The following is a 22,800-nucleotide window of genomic DNA, read 5'->3' as shown; positions in this document are numbered from 1 at the left end:
GCAGCTACTTGGTCCAGCAGGCACACGTTCACGAAGCACTACTGCCTGGAGTCGACTAATGAAGCGGACACGGCTGTGTGACAAGCAGTTCTACGGAATCGGTTTAAATAAGGTGAGCCTCTGCTACTTCCCTCCTCCTTGGGTATTCTCAATTGCGTATTAAATATATTGTCATTGTATTTCATGCAATATTAATACGGCCTTGTCAGCCAGTTGCTGCTTACTGCTCACTATTCTATTCAAGCATGTGAATCTATGAAAGACACCCCAATACTGGAGAAGAACAAATGTTACTTACCTGTAAACTGTGGTTCTCCAGTATTGGTGTCTTTAATAGATTCACATGTGACCCACCCTCCTCCCCTCAGAGGCTCTCTTCTCCTCATTGGACTCTTTTGTCACTCTTGTGCTACGAAAATCTGAGGGCCTGAGCCTCTGAGGAGAAGGTTCTAGAGGGTGCTTGCGCCTGATTGGCCTGAGTTTGGACTATAAAACGACAAGGATATGTCAGTAAAGTGATTCTTTTTCTCAATGCTTTCCTGTGTGTCAATACTATCCTATAGTATTTTCACTTGATATGTTATTTGAATTCTATATATAAAGTTTATTTGGATATGTATATGTTATTATGTGGTTATGTATGCATATGTATATACATGACACTTATTGCTTTTTATATACCGTGGGACTCCCACTGCGACGACTGGGAATATTCAAGCATGTGAATCTATGAAAGACACCAATACTGGAGAACCACAGTTTACAGGTAAGTAACATTTCTTCTTATGTACCATTGTCTCATCTTCCGAGCAATTATGATGTCTTTTTTTGCCCAATGCAGCCCCAGTTCACAGGTAGGATTCTCTGCTGTCTTTTGTCCCTGCCCAGACTGTTTGTTTCTGCCTATTCACAAAAGTGGAGATAACTAAGGGAGCATTTTATGATGCACTTATGAAGAGTCCAACATTAAGGTTACGTTCTTCCGTTGGAAAGGTTCATTAAGAGGGGGAAATTGCTAAAATTGCATTCTTCCAGAAGTGGTAAAATGCATCAAAGACCAAGGTTGTAACTTTAAAAAGCTTAATTTTCCTCTTCTTGTCCTACTCTTAACTCCAAAAACATCTTGTATTGATAATTTATTTATAATTTAAAACATGGATCTGTTTTAATTTGTGGATATGCATTTTTCTCTGAATAAATAAATGAATTAAGTGATTTATATAGCGCAGCATCTACCCTAATTGGGGCATCCTGACGCTGAATACAGTGCAAGACCAGAAAGACTTGAAAGGTAATCCTGGTTGAAAGTACAAGTTTTCATTATTTGTTTTACAGAAGACTGTGTCTGTGATAGGTGTCGATCAATATGAAGTGTTTTCTGTGTTTGTCAGTTTGATAGACAAAAGAACATCCTTTAGTTCTTGCACGACGTACTTTCGCTATAATTCATAACCTAGCCCCCTGGCCGGGAAATAAACATGTATGAGTTTTTGCAGATGGTCAGGGACTGTAGCTTTAAATAGCCCTCTTTTATGGATAGGGAGCCATTGCAATTTCTGTAGGTTGAAAGAGCTAGAGTGATGTCAAGGGAAGTTCAAAATAAGACATGAAGCTGCGTATTGGACAATTGGAAGCCACTGGATAGAATATGTAGGCAGAATCAAATAAAGGGAATTACCATAGTAGAACCTACATTTGATTGCAGCATGAAGCCCTGTGTTAACAATAGAAGAAGATAAGAAGTCCAAAATGTTTCTGAGCGACTTCAGCTGAGAGAAACACGAAGCAGAGGCAGCTTAATTTTGCGATTTAAAGGATAGCTCATGACCGGATTGGATCTCAAGATTTCTTGCTTTCACAAAGGGAGCCAGAGTCTGACCCAATTCTGGTGGCCACCAAGCAGGGGACCAAATGACATTAGAGAAACAAAAGACCAGAATCTGTTTTTCTCTAAATTAAGCTGAAGGCATCTATTGTGCAGCCATTGTTGTAAGAGTTTTTAAATATCTCTAATGGATAGGAGATTTGCTCAGAGAGGGACACAATCAACTGTTTGTAATTCGTTTAGGATGCTGTGATGAAGTACACATTTCATAGACCTCTAACCATGCCGTAATCATTCTGTGATGTTGCCAAAACTCCTTCAAAAGATGTTCTTCCAGAATCCTAGACAATTGGCCATTCCTTGCTTTTTCTAGGATCTTAATTGGGAAAGGTAGAAAAGATATTGGCTATACTTGGCCAATAATGTAGCATTTTCCAAAGGTTTCTTTAACAATGGCACTAATTGTGCCATTTTCCAGGAAGGAGAGGCCATAGACAAAGTCATCTAGTGTGGAGATTTTATATGACATCATCTCCCTACACTAGTCAATATTACTGATGACTTGAAGCAGAGGCTTGAAACTTCTGCAAACTTTATTTAAAGCCGTTAACAGTAGCATTTGTATCTGATAGAGACATCTAGCCACAGATTCCTTTCCTTAGAATTTCCCAGGCGTCACTCGATCAAGAGATTTTTGTTCCTTGTGCGCCGGCAGGTGGCGTCGGTCGGTCGGTCGGCTCTGTGTGGCATCGAAAGTGACATCCACGTCACTTATAAAGGCGCCATCTCGGCACACTGACGTCAGTTCTTTTCTTTTCGTGCCAACTAGCGCAGATCTGTGAGAGAGCTACCCTATGCCACTTTTTGACAGGCTTTTTTGACGTTTTGTCAAAGATTTTTGGTGTAGGTCTTTCATCTATTTCAAAGAAGACTTCTGGATTCATTTAGTGTGGCACCTGCCATCACGTCACATCGGTGGCGGATCCACACTTTTTCTCTGGTGCTCGACCACGACCCAAAGTTGTGCTCTAACTGCCGGACCGTGACTCCGAAGGCTTTGAGGTAGCAGTCCTGAAAGCTTCTTGTGACCTGGTGTTCGGCTCCACACCGTTCGCCCTAGAGGTCTCATTCCCTGTTCTGGTCGAGAGGAAGGACCGGGCACTGCCCGGGATGTCCTAAGGCCTCGTCCTCCCCCTTGATGTAGTCTGGTCGGTCAGGTAAGAGACATAAAGAAACACAAAGTGTCGAAGCATGCATTAACTTCTCCCCATCCGTCGACAGATGTGACGGAAAAGTCTTGACGCTCTAGGCCTCATTCTGCGGAACCTGCCCCTGCTTCGGCTCTGCAGTTCTGTCTTTACAGGAGCTGGAGCGACCCTCGCCCAACTTAAAGAATTCTATGATGCCATATGCCTCATGTTTGGGTGACCTGACCCATCTGGTACGCTTTCAGGCATCAGAGGCTCAGAGGGATCTCCATTGGGTCCGGCACGCGCAATAGATTCCGGTGGTAGATCTGGACTGGCGCAGGCCGTGCCACTGTGCTGGCTCTGCACCGCTGGCGCCAGCCCTATTCTTATCCCAGACGCTCCGCATCCGCACCTAGTGACTCCGATTCTGGCACTGATGGCACCCTTGGGTCCTAGGTCGGTTCTTCAGCCTTATTCTGAAGGGCTAGAAATGGAGGAAGATTGGGAGGTGTTGCTGGACCCTTTACAAGACCAGCCTGAGCACGAAATAGACTGGTATGTGCAATTGAGTGAGACCAGTGAACTGGATACCTCCCCAGATTCTGGCATGCTTTCTCCTCCTACCGTGGCTATGGAGTAGGGAGCTTTATATGCTATGGTGAAGTGAAGGGCAGCCGGGGTCTTGTACCTTCAGCTCTCTTCGATGGAAGTAAAGACTACCATCTTGATAGAGGTCCTGCAGCAGGGTGTCCCCTCCTGTCTCTCATCGAGTCATTTACTGATGTCCTTCTGGGAACATGGTATAAGTCCGGCACAGGGGCTCCTGTGACTAGGACAATCTCCCTCCACCATCACCTTGCACCAGGCAACCCAAAAATTCAGCACCAATCACCCTACCCTAGAAAAGATTAGTGGCCCAAGCCTCTACCTCACAAGGCGCGTTCCCTTTTCCACCCCGGACGTGGAAGAGGCTGAAATGTTGGGGCAAGAAAATGTTTTCTTCTGCCAGCCTTGCATTGCGCTCAGTGAACACTGCATGCTTATGTGGCCGCACACTCCTTGTGGCGGTTGCGCAAATGCTGCCACAAGTTCCGGAGGAGACCCGGGCCATTCTCTCTCAAGCGGTATCAGACGGGAGAGATGCGTCAAAGTTCACTATTCGTTGTGAGCTTGACACCACCGAATCGCTGAGCAGAGCAATGCCATTAACAGTAGCTGTACGACCCCACGCTTGGCTGAGAACTTCTGGTTTTTCTGGGGATGTCCAGGCTTCCCTTATGGACATGCCTTTTGATGGCACCCGTCTCTTTGGAGACGAGGCAGGTATTGCTCTGGAGCACTTTAAGGACTCACGGGCAATAGCCAAGTCCTTGGGGCTCTCGGTGACCACTTGTCCCTGTCTGCTTTATGCCCCTTTCGTGGCCACGAAAGGGGCTTTCAGCTGGGTTAGCCATATCCCAGCCACAAGACCACGTAAGTTCAGCAACGTCTGCGCGGCCGTGGGCGGGGCTCCCTTCGACCTTGTGGATCAGGCAGCCTGACATAGATAGTCCACTCCTCCCACTGCAGCCTTTAAACCCTCCTAGTCCGGCCCTTCAAGGTCATGGGTGGCTGGTTGGTGGCAGGATCAGCCATCACCTCCACCACTAACAAAATATCACATCAAACAAGTGGGTTCTTCAGATAGTCCAAAAGGGCCACTCCTTCAAGATTACCCCTCCAGCAATGCCTCTGACTTAAGACTGGCTGACGGAGGACCACCTAAACTTGATTCAGGAGGAAGTCCAGGCTCTCTTCGCCAAGGGAGCAATAAAGAGGGTTCCAGCGTCCGAAGTACGCCATGGTTGCTATTCCAGCTGCTTTCTGGTTCCTAAAAAGGACAAGGGCCTTCGTACTATTCTAGATCTGCGAGCTCTCAACTACTTCCTCAAAAATGAAAAGTTCAAAATGCCCACTCTGACTCAGGTCTCGTCTGCCCTAGACCCCGGAGACTGGATATTAGCGTTGACCTTGCAGTACACCTATTTTCACATTCCCGTCCTTCCTGCCCATCGGTGCTACCTGTGGTTCTCAGAAGGCCACGAGCACTTTCAGTTCGGAGTGCTCACCTTTGACCTTACTAGTGCCCCTCGGATGCTTACCAAGGGGATGGTGGTGGTCGCAGCTCATCTTCGCAGATCAGGGGTCCGACAACTGTCGCTCTCGGGCAAATCTCCTGCTTTCGCTGGGGTTCACTATCAACATGCCAAAGTCACACCTGACTCCCTCTCAGACGCTTTCTTTCATCGGAGCTGTTCTGGACACAGTGCAGTTTTGGGCCTATCTACCAAGTGGCGAGTCCAGGATATTCAGGCAATGATACTGATGTTATAGCCTCTATCATGGATTTCGGTGAGACTGACTATGAGGCTGCTGGACCTCAGGGCTTCTAGCATCTAGCTAGTGACACATGCCAGGTGGGTCCTGAAGTTCCAGTGGGCGCAGCATCAGGGCAATCTCTCCAACATGGTCCAGATCTTGAAGGGAACTGCATAGGATCGGCAGTGATGGCTGACCAACCGTAGTTTGGGCCAGAGGCAGACCCCCTCCCTTCCCCAAGTAGATTACACATTAGTGACCGATGTGTCACTCCTGGGATGGGGCTGCTATCTGGGAGAGGTGGAGATCAGAAGACTCTGGTCTAATGCAGAAGCATAAACTTGTTGGAGCTCCGAGCAATTCGCTTGCCATTGACAGCTTCTCTTCCTTCCATCAAGGGAAAGCTGGTTCAGGTGTTCAAGGACACCACCGCTGCAATGTGGTACTGCAGCAAACAGGGTGAGGTGGGGTCCTGGACCCTTTGTCAAGAGGCTCAGTGTCTCCGGACATGTCTGGAACAGCAAGGCATACCCCTGGTGGTTCAACACTTGGCAGGTTCCCTGAATGCCAGGGCAGGCTTACTTAGCTGTCGATGCCTACCGGATTACAAATGGTGTCTCCATAAAGTGGTGGCTCAAGATCTCTTTCAGAAGTGGGGAGATCCTTGGTTAGATCTCTGCTGAGAACGCGCAATGTCAGCAGTTTTGAGCACTGGAGTTTCCATTGCTGCACTCACTCTGCGACACTTCATCTCGAGTGGAGCTCAAGCCCCCTGTATGCCTTTCTGACAATACCACTTCTGTCTAGGGTGCTCTAGAAGATCAGGAGCGACTGGGCCCAAGTCATTCTTGTTGCTATGGACTGGGCACGGAGAGCTTGGTATCCTGAGCTTCTCCAACTGATCATCGATCCTCCAATCGGGCTGCCCTTACGGGACATCTTCTGTCGCAGCGGAGGGTCCTCCACCGGAACCTATCAACTCTATGCCTTCTTACATGGAGATTGAGTTGCGGAAGTTGACAGCATTCGATCTTCCTCCTGAAGTCTATGATGTGATTTTGGCAGCCAGGCAACTCTCTACCAAGACTGTGTACGCCTGCAGGTGGCAGACATTTGTAAAATATGGAACAGACTGGTCTATTGATCCTCTTTCTGCTTCTCTCTTTCAAGTCCTTCTCTTTATTTTGACCCTTGCCCAGCAGGGCTCTGCTCTGGGCACTCTTAAAGGATGCCTTCTTGATGCTGCCACATCAGCGCTCTTTTTAATTTCTCAATGAACATGTACATATGTTCCCACCTGCACCATTTATCATGCCTCAGTGGTACCTTTAATTTGGTTCTCACCTTCCTGATGTGAGCTCCATTCGAACCTCTGCACACCTGCCCCCTCTGGATGCTTTCCGTCAAAATAGCTTGTTTGGCAATAATTTCTGCCAGGAGGGTGAGCGAAATGCAGACTTGTTATCCAAGCCTCCTTACCTGATCATCTTCCCTGATAAGTTGGTGCTTCGCACTAGGGCCTCCAACTGAAAGGGGTAACAGTATTCCACATGGCACAGTCAGTCACCTTGCCCACTTTCTATGCTCCTCCGCCCCCCTCTAAAGAGGAAGAGGAACTCCACCATCTGGACCCAAAATGAGCATTGGTACTTCTACCTTGACCGCACTAAAGAGTTCCGGGTGGAAGATAAACTCTTCCTGGGGTATGGCACGTTGGATCAAAGAAAGGTTGTGCGGTGCAGAAGAGGACTATCTCGCGATGGGTCGTCCTCTGCATCAAAATTTGCTACGCTGTGGCCAAGAAACAGCCTCCTGAAGGCTTAAGAGCTCATTACAACAGAGGTAAGCTGCAATTACAGTCCTTGACATTTGTCAGGCAGCAACATGGGCATCACTGCACACATTCACTAAGTGCTACTGGCTGGGCAGTCAAGTCCACAGGGATGGCCTTTTTGACTGCTCTGTACTGCAGGATTTCCTGGTCTAAACTTGTCTTAAGTCCCTCCTCCGGGGATGGTATTGCTGGGGTATCTAGTCTAAGGTAAGGAATCTGCGGTTAGATGGCTTTATCAGATGGAAAGGTTATTTACCTTCGGTAATGTCTTATCTGGTAGAGACATAATCTTGCCACCGATTCCTTACTGACCCACGCTCCGGACAGGTTTTTAGGGTCAGGACTGATCCCTTTAAGGGCCCTGGTTGTTTTAAACTTACTACTGTCAGTGCACTTCATGGCTCCGCGCGCGGAAGGTCGTGAAAAGTAACTGATGTCAGCGCATCGAGGTGGCGCCTATATAGGTGACACGGACGTCTCTTCTGGCTTGTATGAGAGTCATTCAAAAGGGACAGACTCCACCTCCCAGTGCGCAAGGGTATGGCTCAAACAAACGTCTTCCGAATCCAGCCTGACGCCTACTAAAGTCTAAGGTAAGGAATCTGCAGCTAGATTGTCTCTACCAGATAATGAGTTACCGTAGGTAAGTGACTTGTTAATCAAGGAGCCTGTATTTCTTTGTTGCTGCATCGGCATAACATTTTTGGACAACAGCAGTGAAAAAATACATTTATATGGTGATTTTTATGCATGCAATAATATAGTACCCCAGTTAAGGTTGTGACTTGACCTAGTTTACTAGCATCCCTATTCCCACCCAGCTAACTTTGTTACAGAACTTGGCAGTTAATGGCACAAGTGACTCGAGAAGTGAACATGTCTATTTCTGCATTTGATCATCAGTAAGAGGTCTAACACATTTGCAAGTTTGGAAATGCTCGACTTTTATATAGTTCTTAATACCGACAATTCAGATGACTTGCATGGATTAAAATCTACTACATACCGAAGAAATTAAAAATGTCAAGCAGCTGCTCAAACCTCTGGCAGATTGTAACAGTACTAAATCACCCTCTCCTCCCAAGGAACGAGACTCACCCAGTGTAGGGCCAACTGTAGGACACTTCAGCATTTGAGCACCCAATTTGAAAACCTCACTGTCCACATAGAAAGCTAGCGGCAGAAGGTGAAATTGAGAAACTTTAAAAAAATCTAAAATATATAAATTTACACTGGACACACTACAAACTGATTTATTTTTGGATTCTTAATGGATAGGCTTGACCATTATGCATTTTGATACTGTTGCAGTGAAACTTGAAATAATGAAATGGTGAGCCTGTTTGCTATTGCGAACGGGATAACACAAGACTAACAGAGGGTGCATGTAGACTTTGTGGGTAGCATGGTTTTGTTCTGGTTATAACCCTCAGAATGTTTTTAGCGTACTTGATTTCCTGGCCAAGACTGCTGTAGCTGCAGCGTGAAGTCTCGCTGGTTTAAAAGTGAAAGCTCCTTTCGAGACAGCTGAGACCTCTTGAAGAAAAATGCAAATTTGTATGAACTAGACTTTGCGGATACGCATTGGTATTGTAGCACTTAGAACTATTGGTGTTTAGAGCGTTCTTGTTTTGTTGAGTAGCTTTGTTATGACCTCAGTTCTGCTAATCTATTCTGCATCCTAAAGGACTGGTTGCTCTGTAGGCATTCACATTTTCAGCTTGTCTTCATCTTGTTGAATCACTCTTCAAGTGTGTAATCTTTGTCTCTCAATGCATCATTGCTAGTGACAGTTCCCACTTGCCTGCAGCTGGGGGCAAGAACGCTCAATTTAGAAGTAAAAGTAGCCAAGCTTTCATGTCCCCTTCAAATCATCAGAGGCAAAATATAAGCAGATGGGGGGGACCAGTGAATAATTTTAAGGTGAGAGTAATCAGCCTTGCAAATAAACCCCATACCTTTCCATACTCTGTGTAGACTTCTTTCTGAAATCCTGTGATGGGATGCCTGTGTGGGTCAACTGTGTTTTCTATATCATGATTGCTATTGTGTGCACGTTTTTGAAAAAAAAATCTTTATTACTTCACCTATGTTTTCAGTAGTCTTCAGACCATTCTCTACTTTCCTGTTTTGTGGTTTGGTGTAACATAGATCTACAGGTAGGGAAATCACTGAATATTTGAGAAGACCATATGCTAGCTTGCTTCTGACAAATGCTTGAGTGACATAAGCAGAGATTTCTTCTAGCAGAAGCCCGTGTCAGCAGTCACCTACAATTTACACCCTCAATTAAACCGCATCTTCTACACGTTGAAACTATCCAGATGGCCTAGGTCTCATTATTTGACCAAAAAGGACTCACACAATCACCTCGAATATAAGAAAGCTTATGCATTCTTTAGTACCAATGCTTGGTTGTACGTCTCCTCGCCCATGAATTTATTGCTAATGCCAATGGATTCTCTTTGTACTGCTTCATCTCTGAGATCGTTTTTACAGTCATCGTTTGCAAGGAGTCGCAAAATAAATACAAGCATTGACCTCTTTGACTCTTGCGTTTAGGCAGCAGAAGCTATTACATACGTTTTTAAAAGAGCTAAATTACAAGATCAAAACAGGCACGTTTCCATTGGAGGCCTTTATTAAACTTTGAGTCCATGATTTTCACAGTTTTAAAAAACACTGGGTGTATACACTTGCTGCATATTCTTGTGATGTGTCTTAAAGCAGTTCACTAAAGTTTAACATTATCTTTAATCTTTGGGTTGTTAAGGAGTTGTGAAAAACGCACAAAATGTTTACTTGCCTTAAGCCTTTCTATTTGATTTCTAATGGGCTGCTGCATCATTTCCCGATTTATTCTAGAACTATACACTTGGGGGTATTTGTGGTAATATGGTTTTTTTTGTCTGTTGAGCAGAAGAGAGAACGGAAGAGGGAACTTGGCCACGTCAATGGATTGATGGACAGGTCTGGAAGGAGAACCACCTCACCAACCAGCGATATGGATTACTGTGATCGCATGTCTGGCAGCATCCGAGCTTTCACCCAGGCCAGGATTTTAGAACGCAGAGGAAGCCGGCCTGGCACACCAACCTCCAGTGCAAGCACTGAAACCCAAAACTCTGAACAGAATGATGTTGATGAGGACTTAATCGATGTGGACGATGACACTTCAGTGCTTGACTCAGATTTTGGGACTCCACAGCTGAAGCGACCGTTTGAACTGCTCATTGCTGCTGCAATGGAACGGAATCCAACACAGTTTCAGCTCCCAAATGAACTGACTTGTACCACAGCACTTCCAGGTGAGAGACTGTTAGCTAGAGGACATCCATACACAGGTAAGATGGTTAGCACTCTCACCAAAGCGTTTAAATGTGCCACAAACTTGCCACGCTGTGTTCCATGCAGGGCTGACATTTGTACCAGTGCTTACATGTGATATGTTTGACTGCAGACTGACCTACTTCAGAGCTTACGTTATGAAGAAATGAATGTTAACAATAGTAAACAGCACTCACTAGAAAGAGCACTCACTAGTAAAAAGTCCATCTTTTACTTATTTTTCTGTTTTATGGGGTCCAAAAACATTTTTCGTTCCAGCCGCTTCAGGGCACTTATTGAAGTATGGTTGAATTGATGTGAATTTTTGTTCTTACTTGATGTTGTATACTAATGAAGATTTTAGACCTTTAGACTTTAAATGGAATGGTGGTTGAGGAGTGTTGGTCTGTAGAGTGCTGTGACGTGCTAGTTTACAAATTGCTTTCTGAAATGGCTGTCTGAATCTCTTTCATGAAAAGAAAGTTGTTGAGTTGCACTGTCAACGATTTTCTGATGGCCTTCCATTGAAGAAGTGTAGGTGCCCTGAAGGTATTTTCCTCCTTTTTAGGTCTTGGCTAGACGGCGCTTGCGCTGTCTCGAAGAGACAAGTTGTGTACAATTCAGTGGGCTTCAGGCTGCTCATAGGCTTGCCATTTGTTTGCTCCAACGTTGCTCTCAAAGCCTTCATTCCCATTTGCCCATGGCATACATGTGTCATTCTTTTTCCTGTGTTTGCCCCCCCCCCCCCTTCCCCCCACCCAGAGCATGGTCAAGTACTTGTGTGCATCCACTGCTCACGTTTTAGGAGCTACTTTTTTCTTTGTCTTTGAGCACTCCACACAAGTGCTTGTGTTTTCACTCACTCAGTCTCCTCCCACTCACCCCCACCGATCGGGTTTCTTTATCCCCTTGCCCCCAGCTTAGAATGGAGTAACTACTCATTAACTGATTGGCCAGCAAGTAAAGAATACAATTATATCTCAAACATACAGACCCTTACTCTAAATCGAATGTGTGAGTGATTTTCAGATTGATGGTGTTAAATAATGAACATGATAGAAGTATTAAATGTAACCAATGTTTTAAATTTTAAGACTTTTGTGTTTACGGTTTTCCTTCCTGTTGTCCCGTTGTAAATACATACCTCACGCATATGAATGCCTGTGGTAAATACTTCTTGTGAAGACCCACTTGATGTTCTATCCACGTTACTTGGTAGGCTTGTTTTCTCTCGGACCTCTTTCTAACGGTAGTTGGGCTTCTCGTTGATGCCTCGAGTGTTACACACCGCTCATTGTGCAGAAGGCACCTGCTTGTAGAGAGGTAGAGTAGTTAAGTTCACCATGCATTGCAAGATCCCCCTCTAAATGTCCTCATAGGGGCCGGTTCTGAGTCTTTCTCACCCACATGTACCCATTTTTTTCACCCTCTTTCTGATCCACAATACCCTTCTTTCTTACCTAGTATTGCTGTCTTTCTGACCCCTATCCCAGGCTTTTTGTCCACCAGGGCATGACTTCTTAACCCAAATGCATCTACTCCTCTGAACTACACTGCACCTTCACCACACCATGCAACATAACTACACTCCTTTAAAATCCACTCCTCACAAAGCCACACAATTACACTACACACCAACTCCACACCACATACATCCACTCCATAACACGTGGCTAAAAGACAATAACATTGACAACGCCAATAGCTCTCGGATTGCCGAGACCTATTGCTTTGCCAATGCTTGTGTATTCTTTATAAACATGATTCTGCATGGTCTGGGTAGAGTGTTCTCTTCATTTCTCAACTCAATGGAGGGCCAGTTTCTGTAGTTAGTCTGTATCTTTAGCTCAGAGATAACAAGTTTCAGCCAGTGTCCGATTAGTGCCGTCATGACGAGTTGTGTACCCTTGATTTATCTCTAGAGATGCACTCGTTTTTGGGTTGGCTGGTCTTTGTATAGGATGATGCAACCATTTAGACATCCCATGACAGCCGATCTGGTTAGTAAGATGCAATGGTTGGGCTGCAGAAGCACAAGTACATTAGTCAGAATATTCAATTGAAAAGTTGTTGACCACATTTCTTCCTTGATGTGAAAGCTAGATTGAAGACAAATAGGAAGTGCATGAGTTGGCGGTCCTTCCAGGTTAACTGGGTATGTCAGTAGAAAGGGTGTTATTTTAACCTATGTATTTGTTATATTGTAAAAGTGTGGTTTCTGAGGGATTCTTCAAGTCACCCTTTTCTTGATGGATTGGAGGGGGTGTTTCCTAATCAGCTAACCATTTCAGTGTTATAGAAGATTTCATCCAGTCTCACAGGTGTCTGAGTAGAGTCCTTTGATCCATGCTGTAGGTTGCAGACACTGAAGTGTATCAGTAATGCAGAGTGTTTTTAAAAAATGATTCTTTTTTGTTGTTCGGAAGCCTGACAGGCACTTGTGCAGCCTGACAGTTACAGGATTATACATATTTCTGAAATTTCTGCAATATCACTGTGCTCAGTTAAAGGTGTGGGTTAGTTCTTTAAGATCTGCCTTGATTGAGTTGAGCTGTGTCCATCCTCTTTGCTTCACTCTTGTACACTCCAGTACTTTAATGTGAGAGCTCATTAGGTAGCAGCTGCTTCTAACAGTGAAGCCCTTCAGGTGAGAAACCATTATGCTGGATGACGTCCATCAGAGCTCTTCCAACAGAGAAATCACTTGCTTTAGCCTTCATCCACCAAAGCTAGCTAAAAGACAGAACTTCCTTATTGGAGACCGTCAGCTGTATAGCTTGCTTCCCAACTCAGCTGAGATTCTCTACAGAATTAAATGAGACCTTGAATGAAAATCTAATTTTGTAATGTGCTTTTGTGTGCAACCGTCATTTGCAGATTAGAAAGTATTTCCTTTAAGATGCCACTCTACAGGTTTTGCAGCGTGAATCTTTTCTGGATTCACAAGCTATGTATTATTACACGATCTAGTGGTTGAGTCCAGTAAGGTCTTCTCTCTATTTGTGTGCATTGTGTGTGCAGAGGGCTGCAACAAGTGCTCCGAATTTCAACCCACGACCTTGAAGTGCAGAGAGAATAAATAATGTGGACACACGACACAATCTCAATACAAGGCTGCCTTGTTGAAGGATCTGGGATTGTCCAGCAATGAGAAGACACACAAAGAAGCTGAGTGGAGGGCTCTGACGTTGAGGAGGTTGAGCATGTTGAGAAGAACAGCAGAGGAAACGGAGCATAAAAACCTGATTTTGTCCTCAAGTCCTGCTCTAACACCAGGTTCGAGCTGGACTTGAGGCCCTCAAAGAGTACCCAGGCGGCAAAGCCATCGGCAATAGAGTTGAAACACAAATCTAAAAATCCCCACGGGTTGAAGATTAAAGAGACAGCTGGTGGAAAACCTTCTGTTCCAGGCATGTGTGCTGTAGATACACATGCTTTGCATACTCCTGCCATCTAGTGCTGGGTCCGGATGTTTGCAAGTTGTTTTTCTTAGAAGAAGTCTTTTCTAGTCACGAGGTAAGGTCACGACTCCTTTCGGACGTGTATTGCTGAGCTCCGGTTCGAAACCGTCCTTTGGGTTCCCCTCAGTGCGCATTCCACTGTACCCTCAACGGTATTGTTATCATACGTGTTTCCCCCTCTCCGCGTATCCATTCGATCGGGAAATTCTCATCTTCGATCGAAAACATCGTGGGCTGTCTTCGGGCCTAGCCGCGTCTGTTCATTCTTCTGCTGATGGAACAGACCCTGTTTCTGTTCTGTCCTCTGAACCGCACCAAATACCCTTGCACCGATCTACACCAAGTCTGCTAATTGTGCCTCTCCCCGGAGCACAAGGAAGAAGATAGCGAGGCCTATCGGTCGTTCTAGTCGAAAAAGACTCTTCAAGATCGTCTGGCTCGACGACAAGAAATGGAGCACCAAAGCACTCTGCGTACACCGGATATCTTCAGAGAAGAATCCTACAGCTGCAGAAGAAGAGGAGGCCTTCACAGTCTCAGAATCCGATTCCGACCTAGAGAATCGAATTAGAGTCTGAAGACATTCCAGCGGGACAGGTGGTCGTGAGTACTAAAACCCAGTGCCCCTTAAGCTATCTTCCACTAAGCATAAGGCTTCAGCTCCACCTCTGCCTTCGGGCCTTGGTCGGCACCGAGACAAAGTTACTGACGCCCCACCCTCGGGCCCGGCATCGAAACAAGTAGTCAAGCCTTCTGGCTCGGGATCAAGCGGAGACAGATTGTCTTCGGACCCGAAACATTCCGCTCCAAAAGGCAAATCTAGTTCGGAGCTGAAATCCTCTTTTTCTGTACTTAAGTCCACTTCGGAGACGAAACCGAGCACAGAAACTTTCGGCGCCTACATCCAAAGAAGATTTTTCTGATCCACCTGAACCAGTTTTAGACATTATGAAAGACAGATTGGATCCAAAGCAGAAAAGGCTTTACATCAATCCAGACACTGAACATATATTACATAAAACTCCTTTGAAAAGGAAAGTGTGTTCAGAGGACACTGGATAAGGGATCCTCCTTAAGAAGAAAAGAGACATTGCTACAAGTCTTATACATCCTACTTTACCATCCCCTCCACCTCTTCCACCATCTTCACCTTCACCAATACTGACCGGCTATGATCCACTACACATAACACCACAGGAGTCTCCTCACACACAGCATGATTTAGCAGATGGGGATGATAATGATAATGATGGCGTTGACGATATTCCTTTACATACAGATCCGTGGGATGATTATAAAATTGATCAACCTATGGTTAATGATCCAGACCTATATCCTGCAAAACCTTCCCCTCCAGATGAAAATGTCCTATCTAGAGTTAATTTCCAGAGCAGCAGCATATCATTGGGTTACACTGCATAAAGAATGACTTTTTAATTTGAGACACTAGGGTCTTCACGCAGTTATTCTCAACAATATGGAGCTCAGGGGGTCAATAGGCAGGTCGCCCCCCACTCATAAACTATACGCAAAACAGGACCTGCCCAGTAAAAATTTATTAACACAGTGAACACGTTATTAACATTAACCCTTGCACTTTCAAAGCTGTTGTATTTGATATTGCATGTGCGGCCAATTTTTGCCATTCACCAACCGGGTCTGATGTCACTTGCTTCTTTAGAAAAAACTCCTACGTGTCTAAGTATTTATGAAGGTGTTTCCCTGATAATCTATCTCCCAAATAGTTTGTATAAGGCGGAAGACCAGACAGAACCAAATAATATTGGGTTCGAGGCATGTGGGCTGCTGAATTCATATCTGTGCATAGATCGCCGCCTAGTGTTGGGTCCGGATGTTTGCACGTTGTTGTCCTGGAAGAGTCTTCGAAGTATCCTTGGATAGGTGACTCCTCCCCTGGACTACAGTGCGCATGGGCATCCACTCCATCCTCAGATTGTTTTTTTCCGCCATTGGGTTCGGATGTGCTATCTTAACTCAAGTTAGAAAAAACTTTGTCGAGGCCAAAAGGCCTTTAGTTCGCGTCGGTAATGTTCACTCGATCGGTTTCGACTCTACCTGTTAGCTTACTAACTTTTAGAACCGACTTTTCGCTTGTTACCTGACCATCGACGACACCGACGATGGAGTCGAGGACACCATTCAAGAGGTGCCCGGCATGCAATGCGAAATATCCCCATATCGATGTCCATCCGGTGTGCAACAAATGCTTGTCGCCGGACCACGACGAATCGACATGCATGGCCTGTGCCCAGTTCCGTTCCAAGAAGACTCTACGGAATCGACGAGCGGCGAGACTCGAAGCGCAGCACGCGGCACCGGCCCCGGCAGACATCTTCAACGCCGAAGATGTCGAAGAATTGGAAATCCTACCCTCCAGTCCCGTTTCCGAACATGACTCCGGTTCGGACGACGTCGACGAATCACTCTTTCGCAGAGATGAAGACGACACCGAGGTAGGAGACTGCGATGAGGCCTTAGGGGCCGAAGAGAGTAGCTCCAATGACGAGCAAGGCCTACCCGTTCAGACTGAAGAGAGCCCTGTGCCATAGTCTATGGCTCCGGTCGAGGGATCGCCTTCGGGCCTTACCCGAGACCTATCCCGCAGTTCTTCGGCCCCGCCCTCAGGCCCGGCCTCGGACGTTCAGCGGCAGCCATTATTACCTAAACCGGCTGGTTTCCCTTCTACCAAACCGAAACCGAAAGCTGCACTGGTTCAAATGAAACCGAAACCGAAAGTGGCGCAAGTCGGATCGAGGCCTTCCACACCTTCGACGCCAGCGACACGCATCGGCACCGAGCGCACCAAACGTGACTTCGGTGCCGAACTTGAAGCGGCCGACGTCGGAGTCGGCATACGAAAAAAGGCCCTCGGTGCCATCAAACCTGCTCGGCTCGCGGCGCCGACGCCATCGACTCCTAAACCAAAGGTCACACTGCCTGCTGCGTCTCACGTCGCTTCCACGGCAACACCAAAGCCTCATGCATCGAAAACGTCGACTGCCATTCCCGCCCCTCGACTCGATGACCCACCGGCGCCGAAAAAGTCCACGGCCGCCTCTACAGACCTGGTCGGCGCTAAGGCCTCGAAAGCACTCCAAGTGCGAACCGTTGCAGCACAAAGCAGCAAAACCAAAACGGTCCTCCAGGACACATCGGGCTCCGGCCCAATAAAAGCTCAAGCAGCCTCTTCGGCGCCAGCCAACATAACTTTTGGCCTGCCGCCATCCACGATCCCGAAAATGTTCCAACTCAGGACACAGGTCACCCACACCACGGTTACACCTGCTGAGACGTCTCCATCACATTACATCGACGCCAACACCGGCAGGATGATTATCCATGAACGGAGGATAACTTCGGAGCCACCTTTGGACCCTTTCAGGATCCCACTAAAAAGAAAGCTGCCTGTGGACTCGGAACCTGTGCTTTGCGAATCTTTCGACTCGCCCTACCAGGATCCACAATCATTCTCTCCCACACACTCCGACACGGATGCGTTGGCACACTATATGGATGACCAAGTCCCTTACCACGGAGACATGGACCCTGATGACCAACAGGACCCTGATCAAACTTGGGGCGACCCTGCAGACCCCAGTGCACCTCTAGATGCACAGGACCCACAACTCTATGGAGCGAAAACATCTCCCACAGAGGACACTGCAGCGTTCAACGCTCTCATTGAACGTGCTGCGAATAATCATGGAGTGCAGCTTCACTCTGACACCGTGGAGGACGACTTCCTTATGGACACTTTCGCTTCCTCAGAAAGGCATGTAAAGACTCTGCCCATGTTGAAGGGGGTCCTCAAACCAGCCAAGGACATCTTCAAGGAACCCACCAGGGCAAGGGTGATAAACCCCAGGATCGACAAAAAATACAGATCAGCACCGGGGGACCCTACTTACATCAGAGGCCAATTACCTCTCGACTCCATTGTCGTTGCGAATGCTCGCAAGAGGGCACACTCGCAAACGACAGGTGACGCTCCTCCCCCGGACAAAGAGTCCAAGGTGTTAGAGACCTCTGGCAAGCGAGTTGCTGCACAGGCTGCCAACATATGGCGCATAGCCAACACTCAAGCGCTCCTCGCCCGCTATGACAGAGCGCACTATGACACGTTGGAACAACTACTCCAACATCTCCCTGACCAGTTCAAAGAAGGTGCAGAAATTCTTATCAGAGAGGGACAGCTACTCACAAATGCTTCCATCAAGTGTGCACTAGATGCCGCAGACACAGCTGCCAGGGCCATAAACACATGCGTCATGCTGCGACGACATGCCTGGTTGCGAATCTCCGGATTCAAACCGGAGGTGCAAAATAATATACTCAACCAGCCTATCAACCCCGACTATTTATTCGGGCCGGAGGTTGACACCACCCTTGAGAAAATCAAAAAAGACACGGACACTGCAAAGTCCATGGGGGCTCTCCAGACTCAGTCCTTTCGGAGCAGCTCTTTTTGTTGCCCCGGAAATAAAGGAGCAGGTAGAGGACAGGGGGTCACAGCAGACATACAACAAGGGCAATACACAAACCACCTACGATAAAAACACCCGGGGTGGATATCGTGGCTCCAGTACAAAGGGCAGAGGACGCGGCTACGGCAACACCAGGTCCTCCCCCAAGAACAAGCAGTGACGCCCTCTCCCTTCCTCCCGACCACGTAACACCTGTCGGGGGAAGGCTACAAAGGTTGCTGTCCACGTGGAACTCCATCACCACGGACAGGTGGGTCAAAGATATTGTCAAATACGGTTACTGTCTAGAGCTAACCTCCACTCCACCCACAATACCACCAAGAAACCGTCCTATGTCCTCAGAGCACTTAACGCTCTTACAGCAGGAGGTGCAAAGTATGCTTCTAAAAGGCGCTATAGAGGTCGTACCCGTCCACGAGCAAGGTACGGGAGTGTACTCCCTCTACTTTTTAATGCCAAAAAAGGACGGGTCACTCAGACCTATATTAGACCTGAGACCCCTGAACCGGTACATTCTTTCCGAGCACTTTCACATGCTCACTCTCCAGCAAGTCCTTCCGCTTCTCAAGCAGGGAGACTTCCTGGCCACACTGGACCTCAAGGATGCGTATTTCCACATACCCATTCACCCCTCACACAAAAAATACCTCAGGTTCACTGTTCAGGGACAGCACTATCAATTCAAAGTCCTGCCCTTCGGCGTGACAACAGCACCCAGGGTTTTCACAAAGTGCCTAGCTACTGTGGCGGCACATCTACGGAGGCAGCACATACACGTCTACCCCTACCTGGACGACTGGCTCGTTCAAGCGAAGTCAGCCCAGCAATGTGCCAGCCACATGTCCCGCACCATTCACCTCCTTCACAGTCTGGGATTCTCACTAAATTACCCAAAATCCCACCTCCAGCCCGCACACGTACAACAGTACCTAGGTGCGACTATAGACACTCTGGCAACCACAGCTCAGCCAAATTTAGTGAGGATCAACAGCATGCAAATGCTGATTTCAAAGTTCAAACCCCAACACTCCCTTCCTGCGCGAGTGTTTATGCAGTTGATAGGCATGATGGCCTCCTGCATTTTCATAGTCCCGCACGCGAGATTACATATGCGCCCGCTTCAGGAGTGCTTAGCACGTCAGTGGAATCGGGCTCAAGGACAGTTGAAAGACCTAGTGTTGGTGAGCGGTCGGGCATACAACTCTCTGCATTGGTGGAATCCACAAAACCTTTGCAAGGGCCGACCGTTCCAAGAGCCTGTCCCACAGATAATACTGACGGCGGACGCGTCTCTTCAGGGATGGGGAGCTCATGTACTCCACTACACAGTGCAGGGACTATGGACGACACAACAGAAGAAGATGCACATCAACCTTCTGGAACTGATGGCAATCTTCCTGGCCATGAAGGCATTCAAAGTACATCTGTGCAACAAGGTCGTGTTGATTCGGACGGACAACATGACCGCAATGTACTACATACAGAAGCAGGGAGGAACACACTCTCCACAGTTGTCTCATCTGGCTCAGAGCATGTGGAAGTGGGCCATTCAGAGGAACATGTTCCACATGGCGGAACACCTCCCCGGCAAGGACAACCAGATGGCGGATCTGCTCAGCAGACACAGCCACCAGATGCACGAGTGGGAGTTACACCCATCAGTACTCCAACCGTACTTCCAGCAGTGGGGTCATCCAGAGATAGACCTCTTCGCCACAAGCGAAAACGCAAAATGCCAAAGCTTTGCCGCCAGGTTCCCACATCCGCAGTCGCAGGGCAATGCGATATGGATGAACTGGTCCGGCAGATTTGCGTACGCTTTTCCCCCAGCGCCGTTGATACCGCTGGTGGCTCGCAAACTCAGACAACACTCCCTGACACTCGTCCTAGTTGCTCCTACGTGGGCACGCCAGCCATGGTACACCACCTTCCTCGAACTTTCCGTGGTGCCGCATCAAAGGCTGCGGATCAAACCCGCGCATTTGACGCAGAACCATGGAGAGATTCAGCACCCAGATCCGCAACAGCTGAACCTGGCAATCTGGCTCCTGAAGTCCTAGAGTTTGGCTACCTCAACCTGCCACCTGACTGTATGGACATCATCAAGGAGGCCAGGAGACCCACTACAAGAGCTTGCTATGCAGCCAAATGGAAAAGGTTCGTCATTTATTGCGGTAATAATGACGTTAACCCGCTGGACGCATCCATCCAAAACATCGTTTGTTACCTCCTACACCTATACCGATGCAATCTGGCGTACACCTCTATACGTGTCCATTTGACCGCAATATCTGCCTATCTGCAAACCAGGCAGCACCTCTCACTATTCAGAGTGCCCGCCATCAAAGCATTCTTGGAAGGACTCAAACGAGTTATTCCTCCAAGCCACCCACCGGCTCCAATGTGGAACCTCAACCTGGTCCTCACACGCCTGATGGGTCCACCCTTTGAACCTCTCCACTCATGCGAGATTCAATTCCTCACCTGGAAAGTAGCTTTCCTGGTAGCGATCACTTCTTTAAGAAGAGTTAGTGAACTCCAGGCACTAACAGTTCAAGAGCCATTTATACAGGTTCATGCCAACAGGGTCGTACTACGTACCAACCCCAAATTCATGCCCAAGGTAATATCGCAGTTCCACATGAATCAAACTATTGAACTGCCCGTTTTCTTCCAAAACCCACAAACTGTCGCGGAAAGGGCACTCCACACACTAGATGTCAAAAGGGCCCTCATGTATTACATCGACAGGACTAAACCCTTTAGGAAGACAAAACAACTGTTCGTTGCCTTTGCCCCACACCACAAAGGTAACGCCATCTCCAAAGCAGGGATAGCCAGATGGATAGTTAAGTGTATCCAAATTTGTTATCAAAAGGCAAAACGCACATTAACTATTCCCCCACGAGCCCACTCAACACGTAAGTTAGGGGCCTCCATGGCTTTTCTGGGAAATATTCCCCTGCATGATATATGTAGAGCAGCCACCTGGTCCACTACACACACATTTACCAAACACTATTGTGTAGATGTGCAATCAAAACAGCAGGCAGCTGTAGGACAGGCTGTTCTCAAAACCCTTTTTCAGACCGCTGCAGCTGGCACTGGTAGCCGCCGCTAATAGAGGGCACTGCTATATATTCTATGCACAGATATGAATTCAGCAGCCCACATGCCTCGAACTGAATATGCTACTTACCAGTATGCATCTGTTCTTGGCATGTAGGGCTGCTGACATTCATATCGCCCTCCCTCCTCCCCGGCGCCTGTAGCAGCTGCAGCTCTCAGAATTACTGTAAGCATGGTCATCACTTTCTGTATCTACTCCATCACTGCCACAATGGCGAAAAACAATCTGAGGATGGAGTGGATGCCCATGCGCACTGTAGTCCAGGGGAGGAGTCACCTATCCAAGGATACTTCGAAGACTCTTCCAGGACAACAACGTGCAAACATCCGGACCCAACACTAGGCGGCGATCTATGCACAGATATGAATGTCAGCAGCCCTACATGCCAAGAACAGATGCATACTGGTAAGTAGCATATTCATACCTATTCAAAAACCAAAGAGATAGAAAAAAGGTGGGAAGAGACTGGCAGTGCCTCACAGAAGTAACCCCAACGAGGATACGCAGACAGGTACTCGCCTGCTACCTCACGTTCTCATCATAGGCAACTGCCGCCCAGAAAGGAAAAGAAGGAATAAATCAAAAAACCTCAAATCAATCCCAAAAACTGGTGTCTAGTGAAACTTATATTATAATTTGTGTCTGTGTTCAAAAAACCCAAAAAAAGAAAGACTGAGTCTGATCAGGACCCACGTTAAAACCGAGCAAGACTACACTGGCTACATGATTCTTTATTCTGTGCTGTGTGTCTGCTCATTAAAAACAACATGTTTCATTGCCTGTTTAAATTAGCGGCCACTTCTTCAGGGCTAGGGTCGACTGGCTTCTCTGCGTTGCTAGTTCAGACCAGTGATCTATCTGTCTGCACCTGGGGGAAACACAATTAAAAAACACACATTCAGCTTTTCACACACATTGCTCATGTGGGTCCTTCATACATATATGCAAGCGATTTTTGTCTTCGCTGACTTGCTAAAAAGAATCGGTGCCTGCAACACCTTTGACATTAATATTTACCGTGAAGATTGCTCTCGTTCAGCATACCTCAACCCTTCATATAGATAGGTAACGTATGTGCTACATCCAATACTACTCCTGGACTGCTTGCCCAGTGGCCGCGGATTCGCGTTTCTGAAAAGCACAGAAACACATCCAGTTGTTACACACACA

General features: G+C 47.1%; 1 protein-coding gene across 2 annotated transcripts in view; it reads left to right on the top strand.

Moving 5' to 3' along the window:
* PHF12 (PHD finger protein 12) overlaps positions 1-22,800 on the top strand; it is a 418,108-nt gene that overhangs the window by 182,689 nt on the left and 212,619 nt on the right. Inside the window, exon 4 of one of the 2 annotated variants that reach the window (XM_085649156.1) lies at positions 10,128-10,551. In XM_085649156.1, the coding sequence (XP_085505282.1) occupies positions 10,128-10,551 (424 nt within the window). The remainder of the gene's footprint in view (positions 1-10,127; positions 10,552-22,800) is intronic. The other variant, XM_085649157.1, reaches the window with a different exon arrangement.

This window comes from Triturus cristatus, chromosome 3_2, assembly GCF_964204655.1.
Source record: "Triturus cristatus chromosome 3_2, aTriCri1.1, whole genome shotgun sequence".
Taxonomy (NCBI): Eukaryota; Metazoa; Chordata; class Amphibia; order Caudata; family Salamandridae; genus Triturus; species Triturus cristatus.
The sequence above is the reverse complement of the archived record's forward strand: the minus strand, read 5'-3'. Positions and strand labels throughout refer to the sequence as shown.